Source organism: Panulirus ornatus, chromosome 64, assembly GCF_036320965.1.
Source record: "Panulirus ornatus isolate Po-2019 chromosome 64, ASM3632096v1, whole genome shotgun sequence".
Taxonomy (NCBI): Eukaryota; Metazoa; Arthropoda; class Malacostraca; order Decapoda; family Palinuridae; genus Panulirus; species Panulirus ornatus.
Window position 1 is genome coordinate 21,235,789 of NC_092287.1, and position 27,717 is coordinate 21,263,505.

The 27,717-nt window shown below is 39.9% G+C and overlaps 1 protein-coding gene across 2 annotated transcripts in view; it reads right to left on the minus strand.

Moving 5' to 3' along the window:
• The window catches only part of LOC139746290 (uncharacterized), a 51,096-nt gene that overhangs the window by 10,412 nt on the left and 12,967 nt on the right, over window positions 1-27,717 (minus strand). For both annotated transcript variants that reach the window (XM_071657379.1, XM_071657378.1), the window contains exons 2-5: window positions 19,532-20,599; window positions 8,172-8,341; window positions 5,972-6,131; window positions 4,092-4,200 (exon numbers count right to left, since the gene is read on the minus strand). In XM_071657379.1, coding sequence (XP_071513480.1) covers window positions 4,092-4,200; window positions 5,972-6,131; window positions 8,172-8,341; window positions 19,532-20,599 — 1,507 coding nt within the window. The remainder of the gene's footprint in view (window positions 1-4,091; window positions 4,201-5,971; window positions 6,132-8,171; window positions 8,342-19,531; window positions 20,600-27,717) is intronic.

Here is a 27,717-nt window from a genome sequence, read left to right on the forward strand (position 1 = left end):
TGTGTTTGGTATTTGACCAGTGCTGGAAGAAAGAGAAGTGTATATATATCAAGCGGCTGTCAGCTGTCTGGAGATGTTAGCCAGATGGTAAGGGAATGAATGTCTAGCCCAAGTCTATCTGCTAACAGAAACCATTATTTCAGAGTTCTGTCTTAATGGGTCTATGGGTTGATTATACACCCTTAAAAGAAGGGTGAGGCTCATAGCAATGTGAAGCAAAAATACTGAAAGAGAAGGTTTAGAAGAAGTCATGAAAGATAGTATTGAATAAAGAGCTGCATTAAAAGGAAAGGTTGAGGTCTTAAATCTATCAACGATAAAAGAGGAGAAAGAAGTGACCCGATTCTGAACCTCTGAGAAAGTGCACGAATAAAAAAATTCAGGGGACACAACATTAAATCTAGCAAGAAACTTGTTGGAAAAGATATAAAGATTACAGTCATGGTTGAATGGAATAAACTAAGTGATGAAAATCTGGAAGTGGACAGCATACAGATGTTTAAAAATTTGTATGATGGAGAGAGTTTAAAAGAGGGGGCAACATGCTTGTAAAACTTCCCAATACATCACAAACATGCAATTACTAACAGATGTTACCAGAGGTGTATCGCAGGGTTGTGTTCTAAGAACACTGCTCTTATTGATCTATGTAAATGACTTACCAAAAGGATGACTCCTACTTGAGCAGAACTGTGGATGATATCATGGTCGAGTGGGACGTACAGGGAAGGGGAGAACTGCATCTACTTGCAAAGGGACCTAGACAAACTCTTAAAGTTTGTCCGATACAAGGCTGATGAAATTAAACTCCAGTATATGTAAAGTAACAAAGAAGAGTGACAACGAAACAAGACCTCCTGCGGAAAGTTAGCTTGCCTTGATGCGTTTGAAAGAGACATTGAGTCCAAACAGCCCCTAACCTGTCAGCTAACTACCACCTCGGAGAACAGCAAAGGGGAAAACCATGCTGGCAAATATCAAAATTGTATGAAAGAACAAGCATAAAGAAATATTCTGCAAGCTGTTTACACCCAATATCATGCCTAAACTGGAATAAGCTTCTCAAGCATGGTCAATAAACTCACAGAAACACAAAGAACTAGCATATAAGCAGTGGAGGGCAACAAAGATGATAGCACAATTAGGAAAGCAGAATTACAAGGCAAGTAACCTTAAATTTGCCCACCAGGTTACAGAGGAGTAAATGGTGACCAGAATTAAACCTATCAGTTTTTAAACAAGTTTCATGATGAAGACAGAGAACAATTTTAAAGTACAATATAATAATAGTGGATGAACGGAAGAAACTCAGCTATAAGAATGTGAACTTGGACAGCATATAGAGGTTTAAAAAGTTACACAGCAGTAGAGAAGACTGAAGAGATGAGGCCCTACAAGTGAAGAACTACCTCCTTGCACAGTACAAAAAGGTAATTCCCCACAAATGCTAGCACACATGCACTTACAAGACAAGCTTAACACTGAGGGAGACTACCATTCAGTGTTCTACATGATGGCAATAAAGGAAGAAACCATGTGAAAACAAACAGTATAATGTTTTCATTACACCTTAGTTGAGAAAATACTAAAAGATGTTGGATACTTTCCCACACATTGTCTGAGTGGGAAGGAGTTCAATGGCAGGATAGGGTCTAAGCTACTGGCATGGATGCTTATCTACATATGTATACCTTAATTACAGGTCTTCTTCAGGTTGATTGGCTCCTACATACAACTAATCAAGTTATATAATCAATTTCTTTTCAAGACATAATTTCACACTAAACGTACACACTTATTTTTTCATGTAGGTGCGAGGTAGGGCTGTGTGAATCAGGTGTTTGCTTTGAAGAATTTATGTGAGAAATACTTAGAAAAACAGATGGATTTGTATGTAGCATTTATGGATCTGGATAAGGATGATAGAGGTGCTTTGTCGAAGGTCTTACGAGTATATGGTGTGGGAATTGCTAGAAGCAGTGAAACGTTTTAACCAATGATGTAAGGCATGTGTACGAGTAGGAAGAGAGGATAGTGATTGATTCCCAGTGAAGGTTGGTTTGTGGCAGGGGTGTGTGATGTCCCCTTGGTTGTTTAATTTGTTTACGGATAGGGTGGTTAGGGAAGTAAATGCAAGTCTTGGAGAGGGGTGCGCATGCAAACTGTTGGGGATGAGAGGGCCTGGGAAGTGAGTCGGTTGTTTTTTGCCGATGATACAGCTCTAGTGGCAGATTCTTGTGAGAAACTGTAGAAGTTGGTGACTGAGATTGGAAAAGTGTGTGAAAGGAGAAAGCTGAGAGTAAATAAGAGCAAGTTAATTGGGATGTAAGTTTGAATGGAGAAAAATTGGAGGAAGTGGAGTGCTTTAGATATCTGGGAGTGGACTGAGCAGCAGATGGAACCATGGAAGCGGTACAAAGTCACAAGGTGGGGGAGGGGGCAAATGTTCTGAGAGCATTGAAGAAAGTGTGGAAGGCGAGAACATTATCTCGGGGAGCAAAAATAAGTACGTTTGAAGAAATATTGGTTCCAACAATGTTATATGGTTGAGAGGCATGGGCTATAGATAGGGTTGTGTGGAGGAGGGTGGATGTGCTTGAAATGAGATGACCGAGGACAATATGTGGTGCGAGGTGGTTTGATTGAGTAAGTAATGAAAGGGAAAGAGAGATGTGTGGTAATAAAGAGAGTGTGGTTGAGAGAGCAGAAGATGGTGTATTGAAATGGTTTGGTCTCATGGAGAGAATGAGTGAGGAAGGATTGACAAAAAGGATATACGTGTCAGAGGTGGAGGGAGTGAGGAGAAGTGGGAGACCAAATTGGAGGTGGAAGGATGGAGTGAAAAAGATTTTGAGCGATTGAGGGCATAACATACAGGAGAGAGAAAGGTGTGCAAGGAATAGAGTGAATTGTAACGATGTGGTATACCGGGGTCAACGTGCTGTCAATGGATTGAACCAGGGCATGTGAAGCGTCTGGGATAAACCATGGAAAGTTTTGTGGGGCCTGAATGTGGAAAGGGAGCTGTGGTTTCGGTGCATTACATGTGGCAGCTAGAGACTGAGTGTGAACGAATGTGGCCTTTGTTGTCTTTTCCTAGTGCTACCTTGCACGCATGCAGGGGGAGGTGCCATTTCATGTGTGGCCGGATGGTGGCGAGAATGGATGAGGGCAGCACGTATGAATATGTACATGTGTATATATGTATATGTCTGTGTATGTATATGTATGTATACATTGAAATGTATAGGTATGAATATGTGTGTGCATGGGCGTTTATGTATATACATGTGTACGTGGGTGGGTTGGGACATTCTTTCATCTGTTTCCTTGCGCTACCTCGCTAAGGTGGGAGAAAGCAACAAAGTATAACAAATAAAATATAGCACATATATACATTTTCATGCATTTATATATCATCTACACAAGCCTTTTTACATGAATGAATGAAAAGCTAACTATTTGCACTATGAATATAAAAATTCATACCCCAGAAATTGTCTCATTCTAAAACCAACTAAATGGTGAGCGCTGATACCTAGCTTTACACCCATATGATGTATATGCTATAAACTCTCTAGTGGTTTCTTTTTCTTGCTGCCAGTGATATCTAAGGATAATTAGTAGATGCAAACATCTGCTGGGATTCCAAAGAGGAAGCAAGTTTTATCAACCAATGCCAGGAGTAGGGTTATATGGTCCCTCCCAAGAAAATCAGTATATCGTGGAATAATATTAATTCTTACAAAGCTTGTCCTTCATTAATTCTGACTATCATTATTACTCTTTCAACCATACGCAAATGATCAGTCACTGCCTCTATTCAGGTCTGGTACACAAACACTTTTCCAAGCTACCATGAATACTTTCACACTGCTGTTTCCTATCCAGTCTTCATCATGTCTATCCTCACCATTTTCACACCAATAACTAATGAAACCGCAAACATGAACCGATGAGCGAGATAACATACCAGTTAACACATACATCACCACCACTGATTCATCAAGGGAAGCAGTGGCTGATAGTCCAACAATTATAGTACCATTCATGAGGTGCCAACAAACAAAAGGCAAGTCATCACCACTTACCAAAACCATCAACTCCCCAGCCATTGATGACACAGTCAGTAGGGTCCACCGTAGCAACATCCTGGGCCATGCAGATGCGATTTATATGTGGGGCAACAGAAACTTCCTCCTGCATGGAATATAGGCCATATTTAACTGACTTTTAAATAGGGCTCTAGCAATTCCACATCCTTATATCCACCATGACCCAAACTTAGTGTATACACACTTTCTTGTAAAGTACAGAAGGGAAATGCAGCTCTATTTTTAAATATGGTTAGTGTATCTATGCCTTAGATACAAAAACAATCAGTACATGCCTTGCCCAATCACAGGAATTAGACTTACAATAATTATGAGACAGTGGAAGAGTAAGGGAGGGATAGAAATGAGGGAAAGAATGCATGAAATAGTGTATGCAAAGGAGGCATGTAAGGACAAGGGCAAGGAAGACTCTTGCTGTGGCCACCCCCTCAATGGGAGTTCCTGGAGGGGACGGGCACTAGGTAAATGGATGAGACATGATAGTAATATCATGACACTTGTATAATGTAAGCTTGTACAAGGTAAGGACGACATAGAAAGGGAGGAAATACCACTGCCTGAAATCAGTTGCAATGCAGTTGAGGACAAAGAAATTGTTTCATTAAATAATGCTCTTGCTGAATGATCTAGGAAGGCTGCATGGTTGAGGATAACAAGATGTAAAATGTAAGATTTCTTAGCTTGAGTTGAAGAACTTTTGAATAAGGAGACAAATTTTAGATATTCCTTGTTAGTCCTCAGGAAAATAAGCAATGCAAGGCTAAGTCTACTATACTGTAATTCATTCAATTAACATTTACATACATATTCAGAATGTAATTTTTCTATGGCTCTACAAACTTCAAAGTATCTTTATAACCCTAAGGCTAAAATTTCTTATCTATGCTTCATTTAAATTCAACAGAGAAAACCTACGCTCCTTCACTTTCTGGGGCTTAGGTGGCCCTCAAACTTCCAACCTTTACTGGCAACACTTTGTTTTGTTTGGCACAATTTACATTTTTTTTATTGTTAACTAATCTATGTTTACCTCCCTTCAACACAAATAATCAGAAGCACAACTCCATGGGGAAAAAAAAAGACAGCCATCTTTATAATTGCTGGTTAACAACTGAAGAACAAAAGTTCTCATGGATCAATGAAATTACAATTGTAACCTAAAACAACAAGGTATGCCAAGCAAAAAGTAGTTACGTACAATGAAAGTGACAGAGAACTGCAAGTCCCCTTACAATTCAAAGAAGCAGATACTTAACATACAAGTCAAAAACTGGAAACAGCTTCCTGTTATTAGTATTACAGAGGATTAACATGTTTCAGTATAATGAGACATACTCTATAAACTTTTGAACAAACATTGACAGATCTGTAATGTGATATATATAGCTACATCCTATTACATAATAAACAACAACAAAAAGCTCTCTATTTACTTTCTAAATATCAAGTAACTATGTCATGGTGAATGTCCTCATGTCTCAACATTACTAACATAGACCAGGGTTTTAAATTTGTATCAAAGTATTGAAAAAATTACATTAATTCATCCAAGAGTTGAGTGAGCTTCTGTTTTTTGTTTTAATCTTTACATCAATTACAGATAACAATTTTAATAAAAAATTTGCCTAAATACTGGACTGTGGACCAAATGCCTTTTAAGACAACAGCTGAAAAATCAAAGAAAAAGTAATCTTATCTACAAATGTGAAACACATGAAATACATTAAAGCATGTACGTACATTTAAAATCTTGGGTCCATTTGCGAAACCTCGTTAAATTTTCATGGAATAAATCCTGCTTATGCACTTAAGCTTAATCATGTATTTTCTAAAGAAGAAAAGTACTGTGTACTTACCTTGAGGAAGAGAAGGGCTACATCATAGTAGAGTGTTGCAGGGTAAAACCTTTTGTGGATGACCATTTCCTCTACCTCAAAGTCCTGATGTCGGTTAGGTTCAACCTCTGTCTGTGTATCCCATTCTCCCAGCCTTACAATCAGGTTATTTGAATTATATCTGCATGGAGACACCATATTTTGAAAAATTTAGAATAAACAAATGGCAACTGACTGCATTACAGCTTAAATGTATTACAAAATCAAACTAGAAGTGCAGTTCCCTTATCTATCTTATGTGAAGGAAAATTACCATAGGTCCATAGTAATCTACCCATCCATCTCTCTAAGATGTTGATAGATGCTCTCAAAATTGTGAGATTCACTGTGCATGATCTTTCTGAAAATCTGAAAAGCTGTCCAGCTTAAGAAGATTTTGCTTGTCAAGAATTCCTCTGTTTTCTGTAATTCAATCTTTTACTTGGAAAAACAAAGTGAATTGTACATGGCATTCATGCAATTGGAGAAAGCATATGCTTATGATGACAGAGGCCTTGTGCAAGGTATAACACTTTCAAAGGGGTAAACAGAACATTACCAAATACAGTGACAATTCTTTACCTGAAGAGTACAGCATGGGCTTGCATCAAGGATGTGTGGTCTCCATGGTTGTTTAATCTGTTTTGGGCAGGGTGGTGAGGAATGCACAATAGTTTATAGTATATATGCTAAGGGTTGAAGGACAAGGGATGCGAATCAGTTACTGTATCCAAATGACATGGCTCTGGTGGTAAACTTCAGAAGTAAATTTCCAAAGATGGTACAAGAGCTTGGAATGATGTGCGAAAGAAGAAAACAGATATGTGTGAACAAAAGTAAGGTAACAGCAAGGAGACAAGAGGATGGTTTGATCATAAGTTTGAATGGCAAGGGTCTAGAAAGAGTGGAGTGCTTTAAATACCATGAAGTGGATGTGGCAGTGATGGAACCATGGTGGCCAAAGTCAGTCACAGGATGGAGAAAGGTAAAGTTTCTTTGTGTATTAAGGGCAAAAATGAGTCTGAAAGTATAGTGATTCTGACAGTGTTGTATGGGCAGGAGTCTTGAACACTGTATACAAAATAGGAACAAAGTGAATGTGTTTGTTATGAAATACTCAAGAACATAATGAAAAGATAATGAAGTGTAAGGAGGATTGGTTGTGAAAGGAATGTGTCAGAGTGAGATGTGGAAGTAAGCACACTAAGTGAATGGACTGAACAGGTAGCTTAAAATGATCAGATATACTGACAGGATGAACAAAGAAAGACTGACTAAAAGCATCTAAAATTCAGAAGCTGAGGTAAGAAGGGAGAGGGGCAGATCAAGGAAATTGAAAGATGGACTGTAGGCAGCTTTGGGGTAATGGGGACTAAAGGTGAGGCATGCATGAGATAATCAATTGGATCTATGTAGAGCATGTGTGTGTGTGTGTGTGTGTGTGTGTGTGTGTGTGTGTGTGTGTGTGTGTGTGTGTGTGAGCGAGGTAACTGAAAATTTACAAAGGTTTTATGCTCATGGTGCCTCAGTCTTCTTAACCCTGTATGTGTGTACCATGTCTTTACTTCTATGCATGTATGTATGCACAAACACACACACACACACACACTTAGCCTATGCCAGGTAACCTTTCTTTCAACAAGCGCCTGGGGGGATGAAAAGCTTAGTGGATTGTGGATTGGTAGCTGCGACCAAAATTGAAACCCATGCCGGTCTGATCCCAGGTGGCCTGTGCATGCACGATGGTTAGGGAGGCTAATCACTACACCACGGAGATGTGTGTGTGTGTGTGTGTGTGTGTGTGTGTGTGTGTGTGTGTGTGTGTGTGTGTGTGTGTGGGGGGGGGGGGGGGGTTAGACTGTCACTGGGCTGAATCAGGGTATATGAAGCAATCAAGGTTAATGTGAAATCACCAATGGAACTTGGCTGTGGAAGCATAATCTCATTTCAGTATATTATACACAACACCTAAAAAGTGGATGCAGACAAATGAGGTAGTTCATTTGTTTCTGGTACTTGTACTACCTTGCCAAGCATGAAAATGTAACTGGGTACTAAAATTTTATCCTAACCCATGTATTTGTGCATGTATGGGTGTTATCAACAAAAAAGAAAATCAGCAGTGTGAGAAATAGTACATGTAGAGCAGCAAAGTGTGAGCAGAGGAGGCAAGTGAACTTACCTGATGACCTTGTGGGCAGCAGTGATGATGACACGAGGGTGAATGAGCGTGCCACCACCTACAAACCGACGGATGGTCTTGCCCATCAGATTCTCCACACTTAGGATAGCTGCCACCCATGGAAACTCCCCAAACTGACTCTCGCCATTACGAAAACCTAGTATGCGAGCCTGCAAGATGTACAAACTCTCACATGTATGCACACAACTGATATTCGAGACTAGAAATAAAGATACTGCATACTGATGAACTGGAAATAAAAGTAAGCTTATCTATAATACCAAGACAGGTGATGAGGGGCTCAGAAGCACAGAATTTTGAGGGTTTTTCAAGGGAGAGAAAAGGTGCCTGTGGGAAGACAGAAAACTCAATGGCTAATTGCATCCAGTTTTCAGTCGCAGTGAAAGAGCTTATGCATAATATATACTACCATGAGGACAAAGTATAGAAATTAAGAGAATATTCCTATGGACTATAAAAATTCCAAAGAGCTCTAAAGATGGCGGATAAACTAAATAAAATTGTGATGTACCATAACTTCAAGCTATAATAAAGAGGGGGATACAAAAAGGAGGGGGCTCACAGGGAAGGCAAATGTTGGAACAGGAAAGTAGTCAGTCCAGTTTTCAAAGAAAAATGCATAACAGGAGGGGCAAGAAGTAAGAGATGATTCTGGGAGTGAAGACAACTGCAGAGCAGAGGTAACTAAAGAGGAGCAGCTGTCTATGGACTCTGAAACATATAACTACAATAAAATAACATACATTGCCATAAAAAGTCATTGTATACATTCAAGATAAACACATGGTGCAATGAAAGAAAGACTTAAGAGGGCAGAAAAGCATTCAAGACAGCTGTGTGATTGAGAAATATGTTTAACATAAAACTAAAGAGGAGGAGGAGGACACAACACAACTGAAGGGGATAGGAGAAAGTTGGGTTACCTACCTAATAGTAAATATGATTAGATTTTGCAAGAATGGTAGGGCTGGCACATAGCGCTCACTGTGTCTTGCTTGGCAAATTTTGCAGTTTCTATTGAATGCTACAACTCTTCATTTCAGCCACAAGTCTAGTATGCTGTTGTCATTCCATGAATGTTTCATATTTCTCCTGGGTATCAGGAAGCTTATCAAATGTATGTCTGAGATGATTTTTACATTGGCACAAGGAGGAAAGGAATGTCTGAAAGGGGGAACATTTAACAAATAATTTGATGAGAAGGATTTAACAAATGTAGGTCAAGAAAAAACAGAGGAATATAGGAAAAACAGCAAGGGACAACCAATGAAGATAACATTCGATACAATGTTTACGCAAGAGATGCTTCAGTAGGTTAATAAATGCAAAAAAGTTGTTACAAGAAGCATTCGTCAAGAGTAACACACCAAAAGAACACCTATTCAGTACTCACAAGTACCCATGATGACTGAGAGGGAGAGAGAGAGAGAGAGAGAGAGAGAGAGAGAGAGAGAGAGAGAGAGAGAGAGAGAGAGAGAGAGAGAGAGAGAGAAGAGAGAGAGAGAGTCTACTAATGAGTACCTTTTGAAAGATTTTACCATGATGGCAAGGCTTGCTTGATGAAAAATAGTGTTCCTCTGCACTCACCTCCATTACATATCTGTTTTTGGCTCACCTGGGACTGACTTTAACCACATGTTAAGTTTTCTGTTTCTGTACATTCCATGCATGTTTCTTATTTTTCTTGATAGTTTACCAAATAACTAATTGTTATAGCTTCATGGCTGGTCTATCAAACGTTTTTGTTTGATTTACCTTTGCATGTTCCATGATATTCTTGAAGATTTAATATCAAAACTACATTTTCCATGTTCAAATGCTCTCTGGTTCAATGCATTTTCCTTTATACCTTCAATTTGATCATCTATCTTTCTACTCTACCTAGGCTATATAATTCCACTTCTTTCTGCCTCTCATGGTAACGCATATGTTCTAGCCCATCAATTTTGCTCAGGAAGTGCTTTTGAATTCCTTCTGTGCATATTTCTATTTGTTTCATTGATATCCAAATGACACACCAGAATCAAATTTTCATTCTTATGTATACAGTAAACATTTTCATCTAAAGTACTGGGAGTCCCATCTTTATGAACATCTGACCTATGAACCTCTGTACTTATAAATCAACTCCAAAAAAAATACAATCCATATTTGTAGTCCAACATTCAAACAATCATTCACTCTCACAAACCACAGAACTTTCTTTTCTTCATCAAATGTTGCTCAATACAATATTCTATTAACCATATTTTCAGAATATATAAAATTTTTACAAACAATTATTTACCCAAATCTTAGGTAAATCATCATAATCTGTTTATTTTCAAACTTCCAAACAATTCATCTTTGGAAGAGAGTCCCAGAATGCAACTCTTTCACAAGTTAGGGACTTCTTGTATGGTTTTCTCTTTCAGTGAAAGGTCTCTAAATAATGCTACCATATTCATTACTTGGCTTAACAGTGCTATCTTCTCAAATCATTTACATTTGTTTCACTTCCTATTGCTTTCTCTGATGAGGCTTTATAAAGTGTCACTGAAATATCTTTACTTGTTCCATAACTTGTTTGTTCAATTATGTCTCCAGTGAATTCCATAAGGTTCACTTCTGTCCATTTGCATATTGCATTCCAAGCTCTTTGGATCTCCATTTTATCAGCTTCTTATCCATTTTAGTTACTCTATTGTCATCAGCAAAGCTCATTACTCCACTTTCTTTTACTTCTCGGTACATGTCTGACACCAATATAATGAAGGGAACCAAGGCAAACCACATTCTTTATGATACATTGGACTGGACATTTTCATCTCAAAACAATGTTCACTCTGACTGAAAATTGTTAAAACACTAATTCATCATCCCATCTTACTCTTAATGTTGTGTGAATAGTATTTTTTGGTTCCTCTTCACAATTTTTTTTTTCATTTTCTGTTCTCTCCTATGGGGCAATCATTTCCACATCTGTGTTCTTTATTCTTTTATCAAGCTCACTGATTTTGCCTAACTCATTGATAAACTTTTCTTTAGCTTTCATACTCTACTTACCCACTGTTTTTCATCTCTTCGTAACTTTGACTTTGCACTTTTAAGTGGTATTAGACCACTGATCATGTTCTCTTATGTTTTCATATTTATTGTAGGTCATTTCCCTTGAAGGTCTTGTTCCAATTTATGCTTAAAATCCTTTGAATGTTCACTTTCCAAAGTGATATATAATGGCAAAAATTCATGGTGCTCAAACTTGTTGTTCTGTATCCTCTTCATATTCATTTATTTCTGTACTGTATCATGTAGTGATTGTTATGATATTGTGATCTAAGAGACCAATCTGGAAATGGTATGATGTCATTTGAAAGGCAAACATCTACTATGCTTTTCCCTCTTGTTAATCTGTGGCTCACTTGTATAAGGTTGAATGATTGACAAAGATTTTTTTGTCTTTGGATCAGTTCTCTTTCATCTACAGATCCTGTATCCATAGCTTATTTCCCCTTCCTCCCATTAAGTGAAATGGAAGTCAGTCTCCTTACCAAATAATTATTAAACAGTTTTCTAATCACACAAATATTTCTTCAACTTTACTTAAAACTTCTCATGTCATTTTGTTTGATCTTTTGGTGGTATGTATGACAGATCTAGTGTATTTATGACTGGGATGCTCCTTGCAATAAGTTCACATTTACTGTGGCTCATCTTCATTAACTGTTTTCCTTATCTTATTAAATACTGTACATACATACATTGCTGAATTGCCTTGTTTGAGTTTGGTCGTCTCCTCACCATGTTCTAAACTGATCCACGTTTATATTTTCATTTCATACTTCTGTCATGTTGATCAGTACTGTGTTGTTTTCCCTGGAGTATTCACCAATATGATTTACTTTGGTTCAGAAGTTCCTCACTCACTTATCAGAAGTTAGAGAGAGAGAGAGAGAGAGAGAGAGAGAGAGAGAGAGAGAGAGAGAGAGAGAACCTATGAGTACTTGTGCAAAATTTTGCCATGATGGCAAGACTAGTAGGAAGTGCTCACAGCATGTCTCACTTGAATAAAACTATTCCTTCCAGTTACCAACTGCATTACATGTCTATCTATTCCTGGCTCATCTGGGAGTAATTCTAATTAATGCCAAGTCTCCTTTTAAATGTTCTGTTTATATTCCATAAAAGTCTATTATTTCTCCTAGCAGTCTAGTTAATAGTCATTACAGCTTCCTCGTTAAGCCTTTTATCCGATTTATTTATGGTATATTCACAAGTATTCTTTATTTAATAATTCTGTATTTTCACTGTTGACATGCTTTCCAGTTTATTAAATTTTCCTGTATACCTTCAATATGTTGCCAGGCACAGGTTATCATGCATCTTTCTCTCTTTTCTGGGCTATTTTGTTTAATTTTTTTTTAGCCTTTCCTCGTTGCTCCTATATTCTATCCCTTGGTTTTGTTTGAGAAGGGCTTCTGAATTCTGCAGTGTTATTTCAGTTTGTTTCAATGGTCATTGCACACCACAGCAGCATTCAATTTTGCTTACTATGTACAATTTTAAAATCTTTACTAATAGCTTTCTGATGGAAGGCACAGTAAGAGAAAATAAGAGTACATATGGGTCAGGATATGGCAAGGGATAGGGGTGAGTATACAGTTCGTAGTGAGTGAGGACATCTGGGAAGAGGGTTACTCGTTTGATGATGAAACACTAATAGTGGCAGATTCGAGAGAGAAACAAAACCAGTTTGTCAATGCTGGCAGTAAAGAGCTCTTTGTAAGATGCAAGGGCAGAGCAACCAGATGACATAAAATAAACAACAAACTTGTTACAAAAAAGCAAATGGAAACACGTTATGTGATAAAACTGTAAATACTGCCAGTATAAAAAAAATAAAGGTTCAAAAACTGTACTGCAGTGGAGAATGTTCAAAACATATGGCTTCAAGAGTGAAGAAATCTTTGTACTGTACAATTAGGTAACTGTAAACATACAAATATTTGTCTGCACACATTTTGTACACATGGACATACATGTAAAGCTGTGGAGGAATAGGTATGAAAACAATAAAAGCCCAAAAATACAACAAAGACAAACATACATACAAATATACAAAATCAAGATAAGATTTTGGAGGAGTGGAAGGATTTATTGCAATCAACTGGACAACAGGTAGACAAATATTTACATTACATTGGAATTAGAATATGAATAAGGCAGAAAATCACCTCTAAAAAATGGAATCGACTTAAAATCGAAATAATGGTGAAAATCTTTTCTGAGGTTGATTACCAAAGCTCCACCATCTGTGTTCTAGTTAAATAACTCATTGTATAAAGCAAAGCACTACAAAAGCCTTTACACAGGTAACTAGTACCTCATCACATGCAGCAAGGCACTACACGGAAGACTACACATGCAACTAATACCTCATCTTGTAAATTACAAGACTGCATAAGACTACACATGTAATTAGTATCTCATTTCATTTAGTACAATATAAGAATACACAAGCAACTAGCATGTCATCATTACTGATATCTCACTACATGAAGAGTATTATGCAAGACTACATATACTGTGCAATTAGTATTTCTATTACATGTACAATACAGTATTATAAAAGACACACATACAACTATTACCTCATTACGTGAATCAAAGTACTATGTACAATTCTGCATAATCTAGTACCCCTCAATTATGTGAAGTATTGCAATATTCTAAGAAGCTACTGTACACTGGCATACTGAAGAACAGGACTATGCAGGAATACAGCTCAACAGGTGAAATACAGGCAACTATTAACACTATATGTGAAGTAATGTACTACAGAAAACTTTACACAACCAAGTAGTGCATCATTGTAGGAGGTACGGTACTACACATTACAAAAGCAAAAACAAGAAATTTTTTTCCATAGATGAAAGGTTTCATTGGGTCACCATGTCAAATTGAGGAAAGTCCTTCACAACTGAATCATCCTGAGATATCTTAAGAAATCTTATACTGCATAATAACCCTGACATAATTGACAAAAAAGTTCATCACAACCTAATCATCCTGATACAACTTAGGAAAGTCCATCACAACCTAATCATCCTGATATGATATGAAAAAGTCTTTCACAAGCTTATTACCTTGGCACAACTTGTGAAAGCCCTTCTCAGCCAAGTCATCCTTGCATTTCTTAGGGAAATCCTTTTCATCCTCATTACCAATGATGTCACAAACAGAAACTCAATCAAACCATCAATACTCAAATGATTTAGGAAAGTTTTTAACATTATCACCCTACTATAACTTAGCAAAGTCCTTCACAGCATTACTATTATAACAACTTGGGAAAGACTTTCACAATCTTAGCTTAACATAACTTGAAAAAGTTCTCCACAACCTAATAACCCTGTTATAACATGGGGAAAGTACTTCACAACCTGAACATCAAGGAATAATACTGGAAAGTCCCTAACAACCCCATTACTTTGACATAACTGTCAGTTCCTTCACAACCCAATCATCCTGACTTAAATTAATAAAGTCCTTCTAGACCTTATCACATAGGTCTGATGTGGGAAATTAGTTAACAAACCTTATCACCGAAACATAACTTTGAAAAATCCTTCACAGCCTCATATCCATCATAACTTGGGAAAGTCCTTCATAACCTCAGCACCCTCACATTACTTGGGGAAAGTCCCCCACAATCGCATCATCCTGAAATAACTTGGGAAATTCCCCCACAACCTTATCACCCTAAGATAACATGGGAAGGTCCTTAAAATCCTTATTTCTTCTATACAATTTGGGGAAGTCCTGCACAACCTTGTAAACCTGGAAATTAGGAGTCCTTCACAAAGTCATCACCCTTACATAACTTGGGAAAGCCCTTCACAACCTCATCATCCTGATATAACAAAGGTGTCTCCTTCAAAACCTCATCACCTGGACAAAACTTGGGAGTCCTTTGCATTGTCACCCAAACATAAATTAGGGAAGTCTTCCAGACATAATTTGGGAAAGTCCTTCACAGCCTCATCTTACCTTCGGGCAAATATTTCTCAACATCATTATCTAGCCATAACCAAGGACAACTTCACCACCTAGGCATGATGCATAAATATTCTTATAATGAAAACAACAGAGGCAGTGGCAAATTCTAAAGTGCTAAGATTACAAAGAATATTAACTATGCAGATTATAATGGAATAAGGCCAGTAGGTTAAACGGCATTATGCCAATATCTATTACCATCTTCCATCATTTCATTACCGTGTATATCGACTTTCTTATACTGAACTGGTATGGTAAATCTATGCAACTATTTAGGTTCATATAAATATTTTGATCAGCAGAATGGTGACCAATTTGAAAAAAAGTTCAGTGGAAGTCATTAATTGGAAAGCTCTCATCAATATATCATCATGAAGCGCAAGGGAAGTGTTCTGTTAACAGGCAAACCCATCAACTTTACCAGAGGTGCTAAGTTGGAAGATTCTGAAGGAGGGAGATTTTGGTGAAATGGATCATGCTACCTCTGACCAAATTCATGGTACTTCTTAGTAAAAGACCAAATTCTATAGTGAACCAACGCATACCATATTGCTATTGTCTTAGAGAAAATGTAAATATACTAACATACGATTTGAGATGCCCACATAGCAAGCAAAAATCACTAAGAACTGATGAAATGATAGCAAGCAGATATACTTTACTAAACCATGAACATCGAAACACTGCCTCAAGTGTGCCGGATGGCCGAGAAGCATTGATGTGAATACATATACTGTATAATCCAAGTTGCTAAAAACTGATGCTAAGAATACAGAAATGCATAAATGATGAATCACACGATAAAACCACATTCAAGTGTAAATGATTAAATACCACAAGAGCAAACAAGGATCAATTTTTATGAAAAGCACTGCATCGTCGCCGATGAAACCAACTGCATTCACTTTTGAAAATGCAAATTGGTCACAATACGGGAGATCTGTGTCCGTTGTTGCAAAACTTTGGATATCATTTGACTGTAGGAAACCTCATGTGAATGAGCGTGTGCCTCGGCCAATGTGGCAGACTTGGCATTTCTGCCTTACCTATCCCGAACGAAACTGGTGGCCAGAGGTTCGAACCCAAACGACCTCCTCATATTCCATAACTTTAAGCCAGATGAAGCCTACGAAATCCAGGAATAACAATGTCGACATGATTACCACTTGACCCATTTGTGGTAACATATCAAAATACCTGTAGGTAATAAATATACTAACAATAAACTATGTGGAAAGCATTCTTTTCTTAGCTTAAACAGCACAGGCAACACACACAATCTTGCATGCATTCTCTCGCTGTCACATGTTAGGTAGCAAAACCACAGCTCCCTACACACACCCACACAATATATATATATATATATATATATATATATATATATATATATATATATATATATATATATATATATATATATATGGTTGAGGAACAGGTTATATGGAGCGATGAGTTTGAATGGAGAAAAACTGGAAGTGAAGTGTTTTAGATACCTGGGAGTGGACATAGAAGGGAATAGAACTATGGAAACGGAAGAGTCCTAAGAAGGGTGAGGGGACAAAGGTTCTGGAAGCACCGAAAAAAGTGTGGCGAGATAGGGTTATTGGGGAGGGCAAAAATGGGTATGTCTGAAGATATAATAGTCTTAACAATATTATATGGATGCAAAGCATGGACCATAGATGAGACTGTGCGGAGGAAGGCGAGTGAGTAGAAGATGGAATGTCTGAGGAATCTATGTGGTATGAGGCGGTTTGATCGAGTAAGTAATACAAGGGTAAGAGATAAGATGTAATAAAAAGTGTGAGAAAGCCGAAAAAATCTGAACATATGGAGAGAATGAGAGGAAAGGCCATCAAAGAGGATATATGTGTCATAAGTGGATGGAATAAGGAGAACGGGGAAACCAACCAGAGATGGAAGGATGGAGTGAAAAGATTTTAAGCGGCTGGGACCTTGAACAAACAGGAGGGAAAAGGGCCTACACAGGATAGAATAAAGTGGAACGATGTGGTATACAGGGGGCGACGTGCTGTTAATGGACTAAACCAGGTCATGAGAAGGGTTAGATGTAAATCATGGGAGGGTTTGTAGGAAATGATTGTGACAGGGAGCTATGGATTCGATGCATTATACATGACGGCTAGAAAAATTGACGAGCGAATGCGGCCCCTCTTCGTTGTTCCTGGCGTTACCTCGCTAACGCGGGAAATGCGAAAATATGTGGTAATAAGAGTGTGGTTGAGAGAGCAGAAGAGGGTGTGTTGAAATAGTTTGGTCACATGGAAAGAATGAGCGAGGAAAGATTGACAAAGAGGATATATGTGTCAGAAGTAGATGGAACGAGGAGAAGCGGGAGACCACACTGGAGGTGGAAGGATGGAGTGAAAAAGATTTTGAGCAATCGGAGCCTGAACATACACGAGGGTGAAAGGCGTGCAAGGAACAGAGGTGAATTGGAACGATGTTGTGTACCGGGGTCGACGTGCTGTCCATTAATGGATTAGCAAGGGCATGTGCAGAGTCTGGGGTAAACCATGGAAAGTTTTGTGGGGCCTGGATGTGGAAAGGGAGATGTGGTTTTGGTGCATTATACGACAGCTAAGGAACTGAGTGTAAACGAATGTGCCTCTTTTTTTTTTTTTTTTTTTTTTTTTCGTAGTGCTACCTCGCGGGGTACATCTCCCAGTCATTTGCACTACTTCCCTGCAAGTATCGTCCAAACCTCCTCTCTTTCCTCTTTCACTAACGACCTTACTTCATCCCACCACTCACTACTCTTTTTCATGCCACTTGCATCTTTTGCGCAAGCCTTCACTGCATCCCTAACTAATACATTCCATTCCTCACCCACTCCTTTCACGGCATTTGCTCTCACTTTTTGCCATTCTACAATCAATCTCTCCGAGTACTTCCTCACACAAGTCTCCTTTCCAAGCTCACTCTCACCACTCCCTTCTCCTCAACATTCTTTTTTGAAAGCCTCTACCACTCCTCATCTTCGGCATTCCTCCAGCTGAACCTCTCAGCAAATTAACATCCAAAAGTCTCTCCATTATACGCCTATCAATTAACACCTAGTCCAATAATGCCCTGTGACCATTTCCTACACACATACGTATACTTATGTACATCTTCATTTTTAAACCGGGTATTCCCAATCACCTGTCTTTTTTCAGGACACGTATCCACAAATTCTTCATTTCCATTTACAACACTGAACACCCAATTATACCCTCAATTGCCACATTATTCACCTTCGCATTTAAATCACCCATCACTATATACCCGGTCTCGTGTATCAAAGCTGCTAACACACCCACTCAGCTACTCCTAAAACACTTTCTCTCATGAGCCTCCCCGCATATATGTATGCCCAAGCTAGTTTCCAAATCCATCGACCAACACCTAGCGGAGGATAAACTGGGTTGGCTGCGAATCGACTGCCACAACAGAGGATTCGAATCTAAACGCCCGACCCCGAGCAGCATGCGAATGCATGGTCAGCGACGCTAATCGTTAGACCCTAACATTGTTGCCAACATTAACATTCAACATGCAATTCCATCTTAAAATATACGAGATATTCTAGCTACATTGTCAAGCAATGAGATTCCACCTGTCTACGTTCATCCAACTGCAGCACCATCCAGTCTAGAGCTAAGCTTTCTACCTTCCCACACCTACCTGTAGCACCACCCAGTGTGGGGCTTTTCTACCTCTCCACATACACCAAGAGTACCATGCAGTGTGGGGCTAAGCTTCCTACCTCCCCACACTTACTATTTGCAACACCCTATGTGAAGCTTAAGCTTCCTACCTCCCCACACCCACACAGAGCCGCCGTCTGGTGTGGGGCTAAACTTTCAAAATTACCGAACAGGGTATGTGTTAGGTATACAAAAACATGCCATTTGTACTACAACTGATACTGAGGATTACTTGAGGGAGGGCTAAAAGACAATCAACACTGGTCTTGCGTAAACAGGAGGGAGTACGAGTGTTACAGGAAACAGGTGTGAGGGCGACAGGATGGATGGGTGTGAGGGAGACAGGATGGATGGGTGTGAGGGAGACGGATGGACGTGTGTGAGGGCGACAAGACGGATGGATGGGTGTGAGGGAGACATCATGTGAGGGTGATGGAACTAGTGTTCTGTGTTCAGGAATAGAGAGACTGGTTCGCCTACATCATAAGGTGGAAGGTGGAGGGTGAGGTAGGACGAGAGAGGAAAGTCTGTCAGTTAGGGGACGCGAGCGACATACAGCACCAACACCAATATAGAATTCAGGAGACTCACTGTCAAACCCTCGGAGTTTCTCAATCCACAGTCGGCTACAGGGTCTTGAGTGGTGGTGGGGAGTGGCGTAGTGGTGGTGGGCAGTGGCGTAGTGGTGGTGGGCTGTGGCTTTTTGGTGGTAGATACCACGTCGACACCGGAGTGTCTGGCTGGGAGGCAACAGACTAGGTTTTCGTCTTGGCAGCGTCCACTACTGGATGTTAGCGATCTGATGTCGAAGATGCCCTCCCCAGTGGTGATGACGTGGCCGTCTTCGCCACACAGGTAGGGTTCTACACATACACACATCGATGTGCTGTGGGGCTTCACGATAGATGGGCGGGCGGTGGTGGTGGTGGGTGGTGGCTCCTCTGGAGCGCAGCACACAGAGAAGGCTTCGGGACACTTCGAGTGAGAGAAGCCAATGCCCAGAATCTCCAAGGTGGTGTTGCCCAGCCCATCGCTCACCAGCCTCTCGGCCGTGCAGTTGATGAATGGGACGCACTCACACGGGGTGTCTGGGGCGAGCGTGGGCAGAGGCGTGGTCGTGGTGGGCGCTGGGGTCGTTGTGGTGGATGGAGGCATGCCGCAACAGACGTCAAGTTCGTCTGGGCACTGCTCCACATTGGTGGCGGCCGGGGCTCTGTCCCCTGATATGCGAATGTCAATAATACCTTCCCCTGACGTGTTGATGACGCCATCCACACACAGGAAGAACTTGACGCACTTGCAGGTAATGGGCTCAGTCGTGGTGGCCAGGGCGGTGGTGGTCGGCGGTGGGGTGGTAGTGAGGGCGACGGTAGTGGTTGGCGGGCGGCAGCAGACATCAATGGGGTCCGGACATTCCTCCACGTTGGTGACGGGCTTGGTCCTCCCACCTGACATGCGGACATCCAGGATGCCTTCCCCAGACGAACTTATGACGCCATCCACACACAGGAAGTACTTGACGCACTCGCACTCCACGGGCGGGGTGGCTGTGGTCAGCCACCAGAAGCCTAAGTTACCCTGGGCCTGGGCGCTGGTCCAGCTCACTGCCCACACCACCAACACCGTCCATGGCACAGACAACCCTTCCCAGGGCTGCCGCTGAAAGAAAGAAGTAGTTTAGCTGAGGCGCGTGACTCTCTCTCTCTCTCTCTCTCTCTCTCTCTCTCTCTCTCTCTCTCTCTCTCTCTCTCTCTCTGCCCCTTCACCATATTAGAGGCATCAAATACCCACCTACCAACACTGACCCCAGTTTACCTGTGCCTACAAACACTGACCCCAGTTTACTCATGTCTACAAACACTGACCCCAGTTTACTCATGTCTACCAATACTAATCCTAGGATTCACACACACGAACCATCTACACATAACTGCTTCATACACTCGAACCATCTGCACAACTGCTTCATACACTCGAACCATCATCTACACGTAGAAAGATTAAAATCCATATAATGAAAAGTAATACATTGTAAACTAGATTAAACATCTAATTACTAATCAAGGACACTACCAAAACGTCAATGAAATGACTTAAGCAACGTATTCTATTTATTCCTGTAAGCTAATTCTATATACTTCATTTAATCAAAAACATGTACTGCATGGCCTCTAAAATAACTTTCTAACAACATTAAATAAAATTCTGACAAAAATATCTTAATTGCTCAAATATAACGTTTTTTCTTTGACGGATATACGCTAGATTGTTACGAAGTCTGGTTAAAAAAGAAAAAAAAAATCACGTCCGGCCGCCAACAGTACTAACGTCCAACTCACGATTAGTTGACATCCGGCTTAGGTAGCCAGCCTGGCGTGAGGTTTTATATATATATATTCACTCGACCAGTATAATCCCCAACAACAAGAGATATACCCGTTATCTACATTCAAGACCCATTTTCCACGGGGGTAGCTCCTGCAGCTACAAGTCTGCGCTACACTAGTAGTAGGGGCAAGATAAGCAAGGCTCCTTTGAAGCGATATTTGTTTGTCGATACGATAGCGTTTCGTATACTGACCAAAATATAGCCTCGCCAAAGTGATTTTTTACTCGTGTTAGAACCTAAATCAAGCAAAGTACGGAAACTATATATATATATATATATATATATATATATATATATATATATATATATATATATATATATATATATATATATATATATATATATATATATATATATATTATATATTATATATATATATATATATATATATATGTATATATATATATATATATATATATATATATATATATATATATATATATATATATATATCCATTATACTTATTCGCTGTCTCCCGCGTTTGCGAGATAGCGCAAGGAAACAGACGAAAGAATGACCCAACGCACCCACATAGACATTATATATAAACGTCCACACACGCACATATACATACCTATACATTTCAACGTATACATACATACATACACAGACATATACATATATACACATGCACACACTCATACTTGCTGTCCCCAACCATTCCCGTCGCCATCCCGCCACACATGAAACGAACCCCCTTCCCTCCGCGCGCACGTGAGGTAGCGCCTGAAAAGACAACAAAGGCCACATTCGTTCACACTCAGTCTCTAGCTGTCATGTGTAATGCACCGAAACCACAGCTCCCTTTCCACATCCAGGCCCCACAAAAGTTTCCATGGTTGACCACAGACGCTTCACATGCCCTGGTTCAATCAACTGACAGCACGTCCACCCCGGTACACCAAATCGTTCCAATTCACTATTCCTTGCACGCCCTTCACCCTCCTGTATGTTTAGGCCCTAATCGCTCAAAATCTTTTTCGCTCCATCTTTCCACCTACAATTTGGTCTCCCACTTCTCGTTCCCTCTACCTCTGACACATATATCCTCTTTGTCAATCTTTCCTCACTAATTCTCTCCATGTGACCAAACCATTTCAATACACCCTCTTCTGCTCTCTCAACCACACTATTTCTATTACCACATATCTCTTGCCCTTTCATTACTTACTCGATCAAACCACCTCACACCACATATTGTCCTTAAACATTTCATTTCCAACACATCCATCCTCCTCCGCACAACCCTATCTATAGCCCATGCCTCGCAACCATATAACATTGTTGGAACCACTATTCCCTCAAACATATCCATTTTTGCTCCCCAGATAACGTTCTCGCCTTCCACACATTCTTCAACGCTCCGAGAACCTTCGCCCCCTACCCCACCATGTGACTCGCTTCCACTTCCATGGTTCCATCCGCTGCTAAATCCACTCCCAGATATCTCAAACACTTAACTTCCTCCAGTTTTTCTCCATTCAAACTAACCTCCTAATTAAATTGTTCCTCAACCCTACTGAATCTAATAACCTTTCTCTTATTCACATTTACTCTCAGCTTTCTTCTTTCACACACTTTACCAAACTCAGTCACCAACTTCTGCAGTTTCTCACCTGAATCAGCCATCAGCGCTGCATCATCATCATCAGTTCTCACTTCACCAATACTTGTTATTACCTCCCCTTTAGCCCCCTTCACCGATGTTCCCATTTGTTCTCTTGCCTTACGCACTTTATTTGCCTCCTTTCAAAACATCTTTTTAGTCTCCCTAAAATTTATTGATATTCTCTCACCCCAACTCTCATTTGCCCTCTTTTTCACCTCTTGCACCTTTCTCTTGACCTCCTGATTCTTTATTTTATATATCTAGTCATTCCCACTACTTCCCTGCAAAAATCGTAAAAACGCCTCTCTCTTCTCTTTCACTAACAATCTTACTTCTTCATCCCACCACTCACTACCCTTTCTAATCTGCACACCTCCCATCTTTCACATGCCACAAGCATCTTTTGCGCGTGCCATCACTGCTTCCCTAAATACATCCCATTCCTCCCCTACTCCCCTTACATCATTTGCTCTCTCCTTTTTCCATTCTGCACTCAATCTTCCTGGTACTCCCTCACACAAGTCTCCTTTTCAAGCTCACTTACTCTCACCACTCTCTTCACGCCAACATTCTCTCTTCTTTCCTGCAAACCTCTACAAATCTTCACCTTCGCCTCCACAAGATAATGATCAGACATCCCTCCAGTTGCACCTCTCAGCACATAAATATCCAAAAGTCTCTCTTTCACGCGCCTATCAATTAACACGTAATATAATAACGCTATCTGGCTATCTCTCCTACTTACATACGTATACTATGCATATCTCTCTTTTTAAACCAGGTATTCCCAATCACGAGTGCTTTTTCGGAACACAAATCCACAACCTCTTCACCATTTCCATTTACAACACTGAACACCCCATGTACACCATTATACTCTCAACTGCCACATTACTCAACTTTGCATTAAAATCATAGATCACCATACCCCAGTCTCGAGCATCAAAACTTTTAACACACTCACTCGGCTGCTCTCAAAACACTTGCCTCTCATGATCCTTCTTCTCATGACCAGGTGCATAGGCACCTATAATCACCAATCTCTCTCCATCCACTTTCAGTTTTACCCATATTAGAGTTTACTTTCTTACTATCTTACACTATCACATACTCCCACAACTCCTGCTTCAGGAGTAGTGCTACTCCTAGAAACCCTCCCCTCCTTGTATCTTAATTTTCTAAAAGGGGAATCAGAAGGAGTCATGCGGGGAGTGCTCATCCTCCTCGAAGGCTCAGACTGGGGTGTCTAAATGTGTGTGGATGTAACCAAGATGAGAAAAAAAGGAGAGATAGGTAGCATGTTTGAAGAAAGGAACCTGGATATATATATATATATATATATATATATATATATATATATATATATATATATATATATATATATATATATATATATATAATCTGCAAAGTGGACTGAATCCTGCTATGTGGATTCTTTTTTTTTTTTTATGGAGGAGCAAGTTCTGCAGTATATATATAGAATGCTACTGTGAAGACGAAGGCTGCACGTAACTTTCACCATCCCACTTCCGGCCGCTCGCGTCCCTGCTCCAGATAACGGCTAATTCTAACAAGATAACGTCACCTCCACGCCAGCTCCTTAACTAACAAGACCCCTAACTTTTGTAAGACGATGTTAACCTCCGCATACGATAGCTGGACACGTGAAGTGGGAAAACGCTGCGAAGGTACGATAGAGCGATGATGAGTACGGTATCAAAACTTGCGTGTTGTTCAAACCTCAAGTACGATGATACAGTGAGCATGATACCTCGAGCATTATATCAAACCCATGCGTTAAGATAACGGGAGTATGACATTTTATGTACGAAAATAGATAGTACGATATCAAACCACACTAAGCACAATAGCGTCTAAAGTGTGGTAATAACTTCAGTATATCAAAGCTAAGATAACATCTTACGCACGATAACTCTTGAGTACCATATCAAACATGAGTAAAGTGACATCTAACAACTCAAACACGATATCAGACCTGAGTACGATAACAACGATCACGATATCAAATCAGCGAGTACAACGTCAGCGTCAGTATGTCTGAGCGATTCCTCGAGTATAATAAAGAACACTAAAGTACGACGATATGACTACAAGGATGACTCAATATGATAGCAAGATAACTCAATTATAACAACGGATTATGGTAACATGGTTCATTTATATTATGCCTGACTCCTGATCCACCACCCATAATCATTTGGGTCACTTGACTCGCCACCCATGCTCACCTGCGTCTCTTCGACTCACCACCACCCACGAACACCCTTAAGGGTTTTGTGGAGAGTCCTCACTTAGCGAGAGAAGCAGAGAAGCCTAGGAACTGCACTCTATATATTTGTTAGGGAAGGGATGCTATTTGGTTCTGTTGCTGCAGCATCAGAAGAGGTGGTTGGACAGTTGAAGGTATCTGAGTTTAGGGCAAGCGACCCGAGGATGTCATGATAAGGTTGAACTTCAGACTCGCTGCGCCAAGCTAGTCTAACTCTCTGAACCCTAGCCATGCTGGGCAAGACCCAAGGCCCTCGCAACATGCTGGTCATGATGACCTCGTAGTACAACGACACTAATGCTAATTCTTAGTCTATTACAAAACTCTACAACTATATATCCTCACCTGGAGTTCTTTTATATACTATGAATTACGCAGAGCTCCTCATTTTCTATGCCTCACAATGAGTTCTCTCTTTCCCCCTGCCTCACAATGAGTTACCCTATTTTCCTTTACTTCACACAGAGTTCCACTCCTCCTCTCACAGGGTTCATCAGACCTTAACAGCTTACAGTAAGTTACAGCTTTGATGTTCATTACATCCCTCCTATACAATAACTACCGTAACACACAAGGTACTATAATGTCTAGCACTGGTTAGCTCTGCAACCCGTTAGTCTAACGGGCCCAAACTCTATTCCAGGACTGGGCGACTAGCTCATAGCTAACCAAGTTCCTCCTGTTTTTTTGGGACTGGTCTGTGAACGGTGTACCTGGATTAAGTTAGGATATGTATATACAAGGGTCAGGCATGGTAATGTGTACTGTACGAGTTCAAGAGACTGAGAAATACGTTCAATCTTTCGCCCTAACATAAAGTACTCACACAGCAAGAGTAGCTAAAAAAAAGTGGTAAAACAAACATCAAAGAATTAAGCTTCCAGACAGCTTGAGACAAATAGAGCTGGAACAAAGCTGTTTAAGAAGACATATGGACTTACACCTGACGTCTGCCATAGGATGCTCCGGGGCAATGCAAGAGAGAAAAGACAGTCATAAGTATTTGCTCTCACGACACAGGGAGTGTGTAAATGAGAGCTAATACTTGTGGGGTGACAAGTACACAGCAGGGAAAGTAACAACTTTGCAACACACTTGACAGAATACGCTAATCAAAAAGGTAGGTAATATGAATAACGACGAACCATAAACTAGGAAAGTGAAGGCACAATCAGCATATTTAGTAGGCTTAGGGTAAAGCCTCACACGCGGGTAAATGCACAGAGACTGAAAACACGTATAAACTGCCTGGCAGGTAATTCAAGCAGTTATTCTTAGAACACAGTCAAAATAAAAAATTTTCACCTTATGGATGTGAAAAAGCTAATACTTTTCATGTCTATATTTACATAGTATATTTAAGAGCGTGACCTTCACTTTTGTGACTTGGTTATTTCCTTTCCATCCACCAACTTCCGGACGTAACTATGAGTCAACAGTGGCGACAATGACAGACCTTGAGCCCTGGCCCGGTGGTTACTGCGGTGACAGGTGCGGAAGAGGAGAGAGAAAGAATGACAAAGTAATTATTTACGAGTACTCGGAAGATTTCGAGAGGGATATAGAAAGAAAGTGAGAGTATGAAGGGATACAAGTGTATTTACCTATAAGGTCTTGCCTCAAGGTACGTTAGCGCGTAGGCTCACCATACACCTAGCAATTTAAACTCCCCTGCCCCCTTTCTTTACGCCACTACACTTGTACTGTAATCGTCAGTTTGTAGACGATCTTATGGCATTTAAATATTAGTCTAATTTTTTATGTGGAGAGGCTTTCATTCCTAAAAACACTAAATCTCCTCCATCAATACTGAAGGTCAATAATTTATTTTTGTTCCGTACGCAAGGCTTTTTAACTTCGATTGGATTTTGAGGAATTTGTTGGCTTTTTGGCGTTTTTCAGCTTGAAAAAGACATCTAAAACTTCAAAACTAAACAAAATTATTTTCAAATAATCAATCTTCATTAACATTATCGTTAAAATTTCTCCAATACTTTTATTTCCTTAACTTATCATATAATTCGTAAATGACTGACTATTATTCTGGCATTATACTAGTTCATGTTCCACAATAATACTGGGACTGCAGGTAACATACTGGAACAGGTCTCTTTATTAAGTGGTCATGGGTCATGTATCCAAGTCCCATTTAACATGCTGCTTTCATCTAACAGTTATTAAATCTGCTTATAAAATTGGAATTTGTATATATACAAATTGCTAGATACATCTACTTTAACCTCAGCATGTGCCAATTGCACTACCAACATGTTCAAGACACCAGTAAATTCATACACTTGTGCTCCGAGTGAATTCTTGCAAACTAACCTTGAGCTCATTTCCAAAACATTTGGCTGGAGTCCTTGCTGCCTTGCATAAGTTATCAAAATCCTTTCTCTTTCAAGGTTGTACAATACAGCCTATCTGCTCGTTCAGGCGTTTAATTTCTTCATTTCATTTATAGTGTTCCAGAATTACGCGGCTTTTT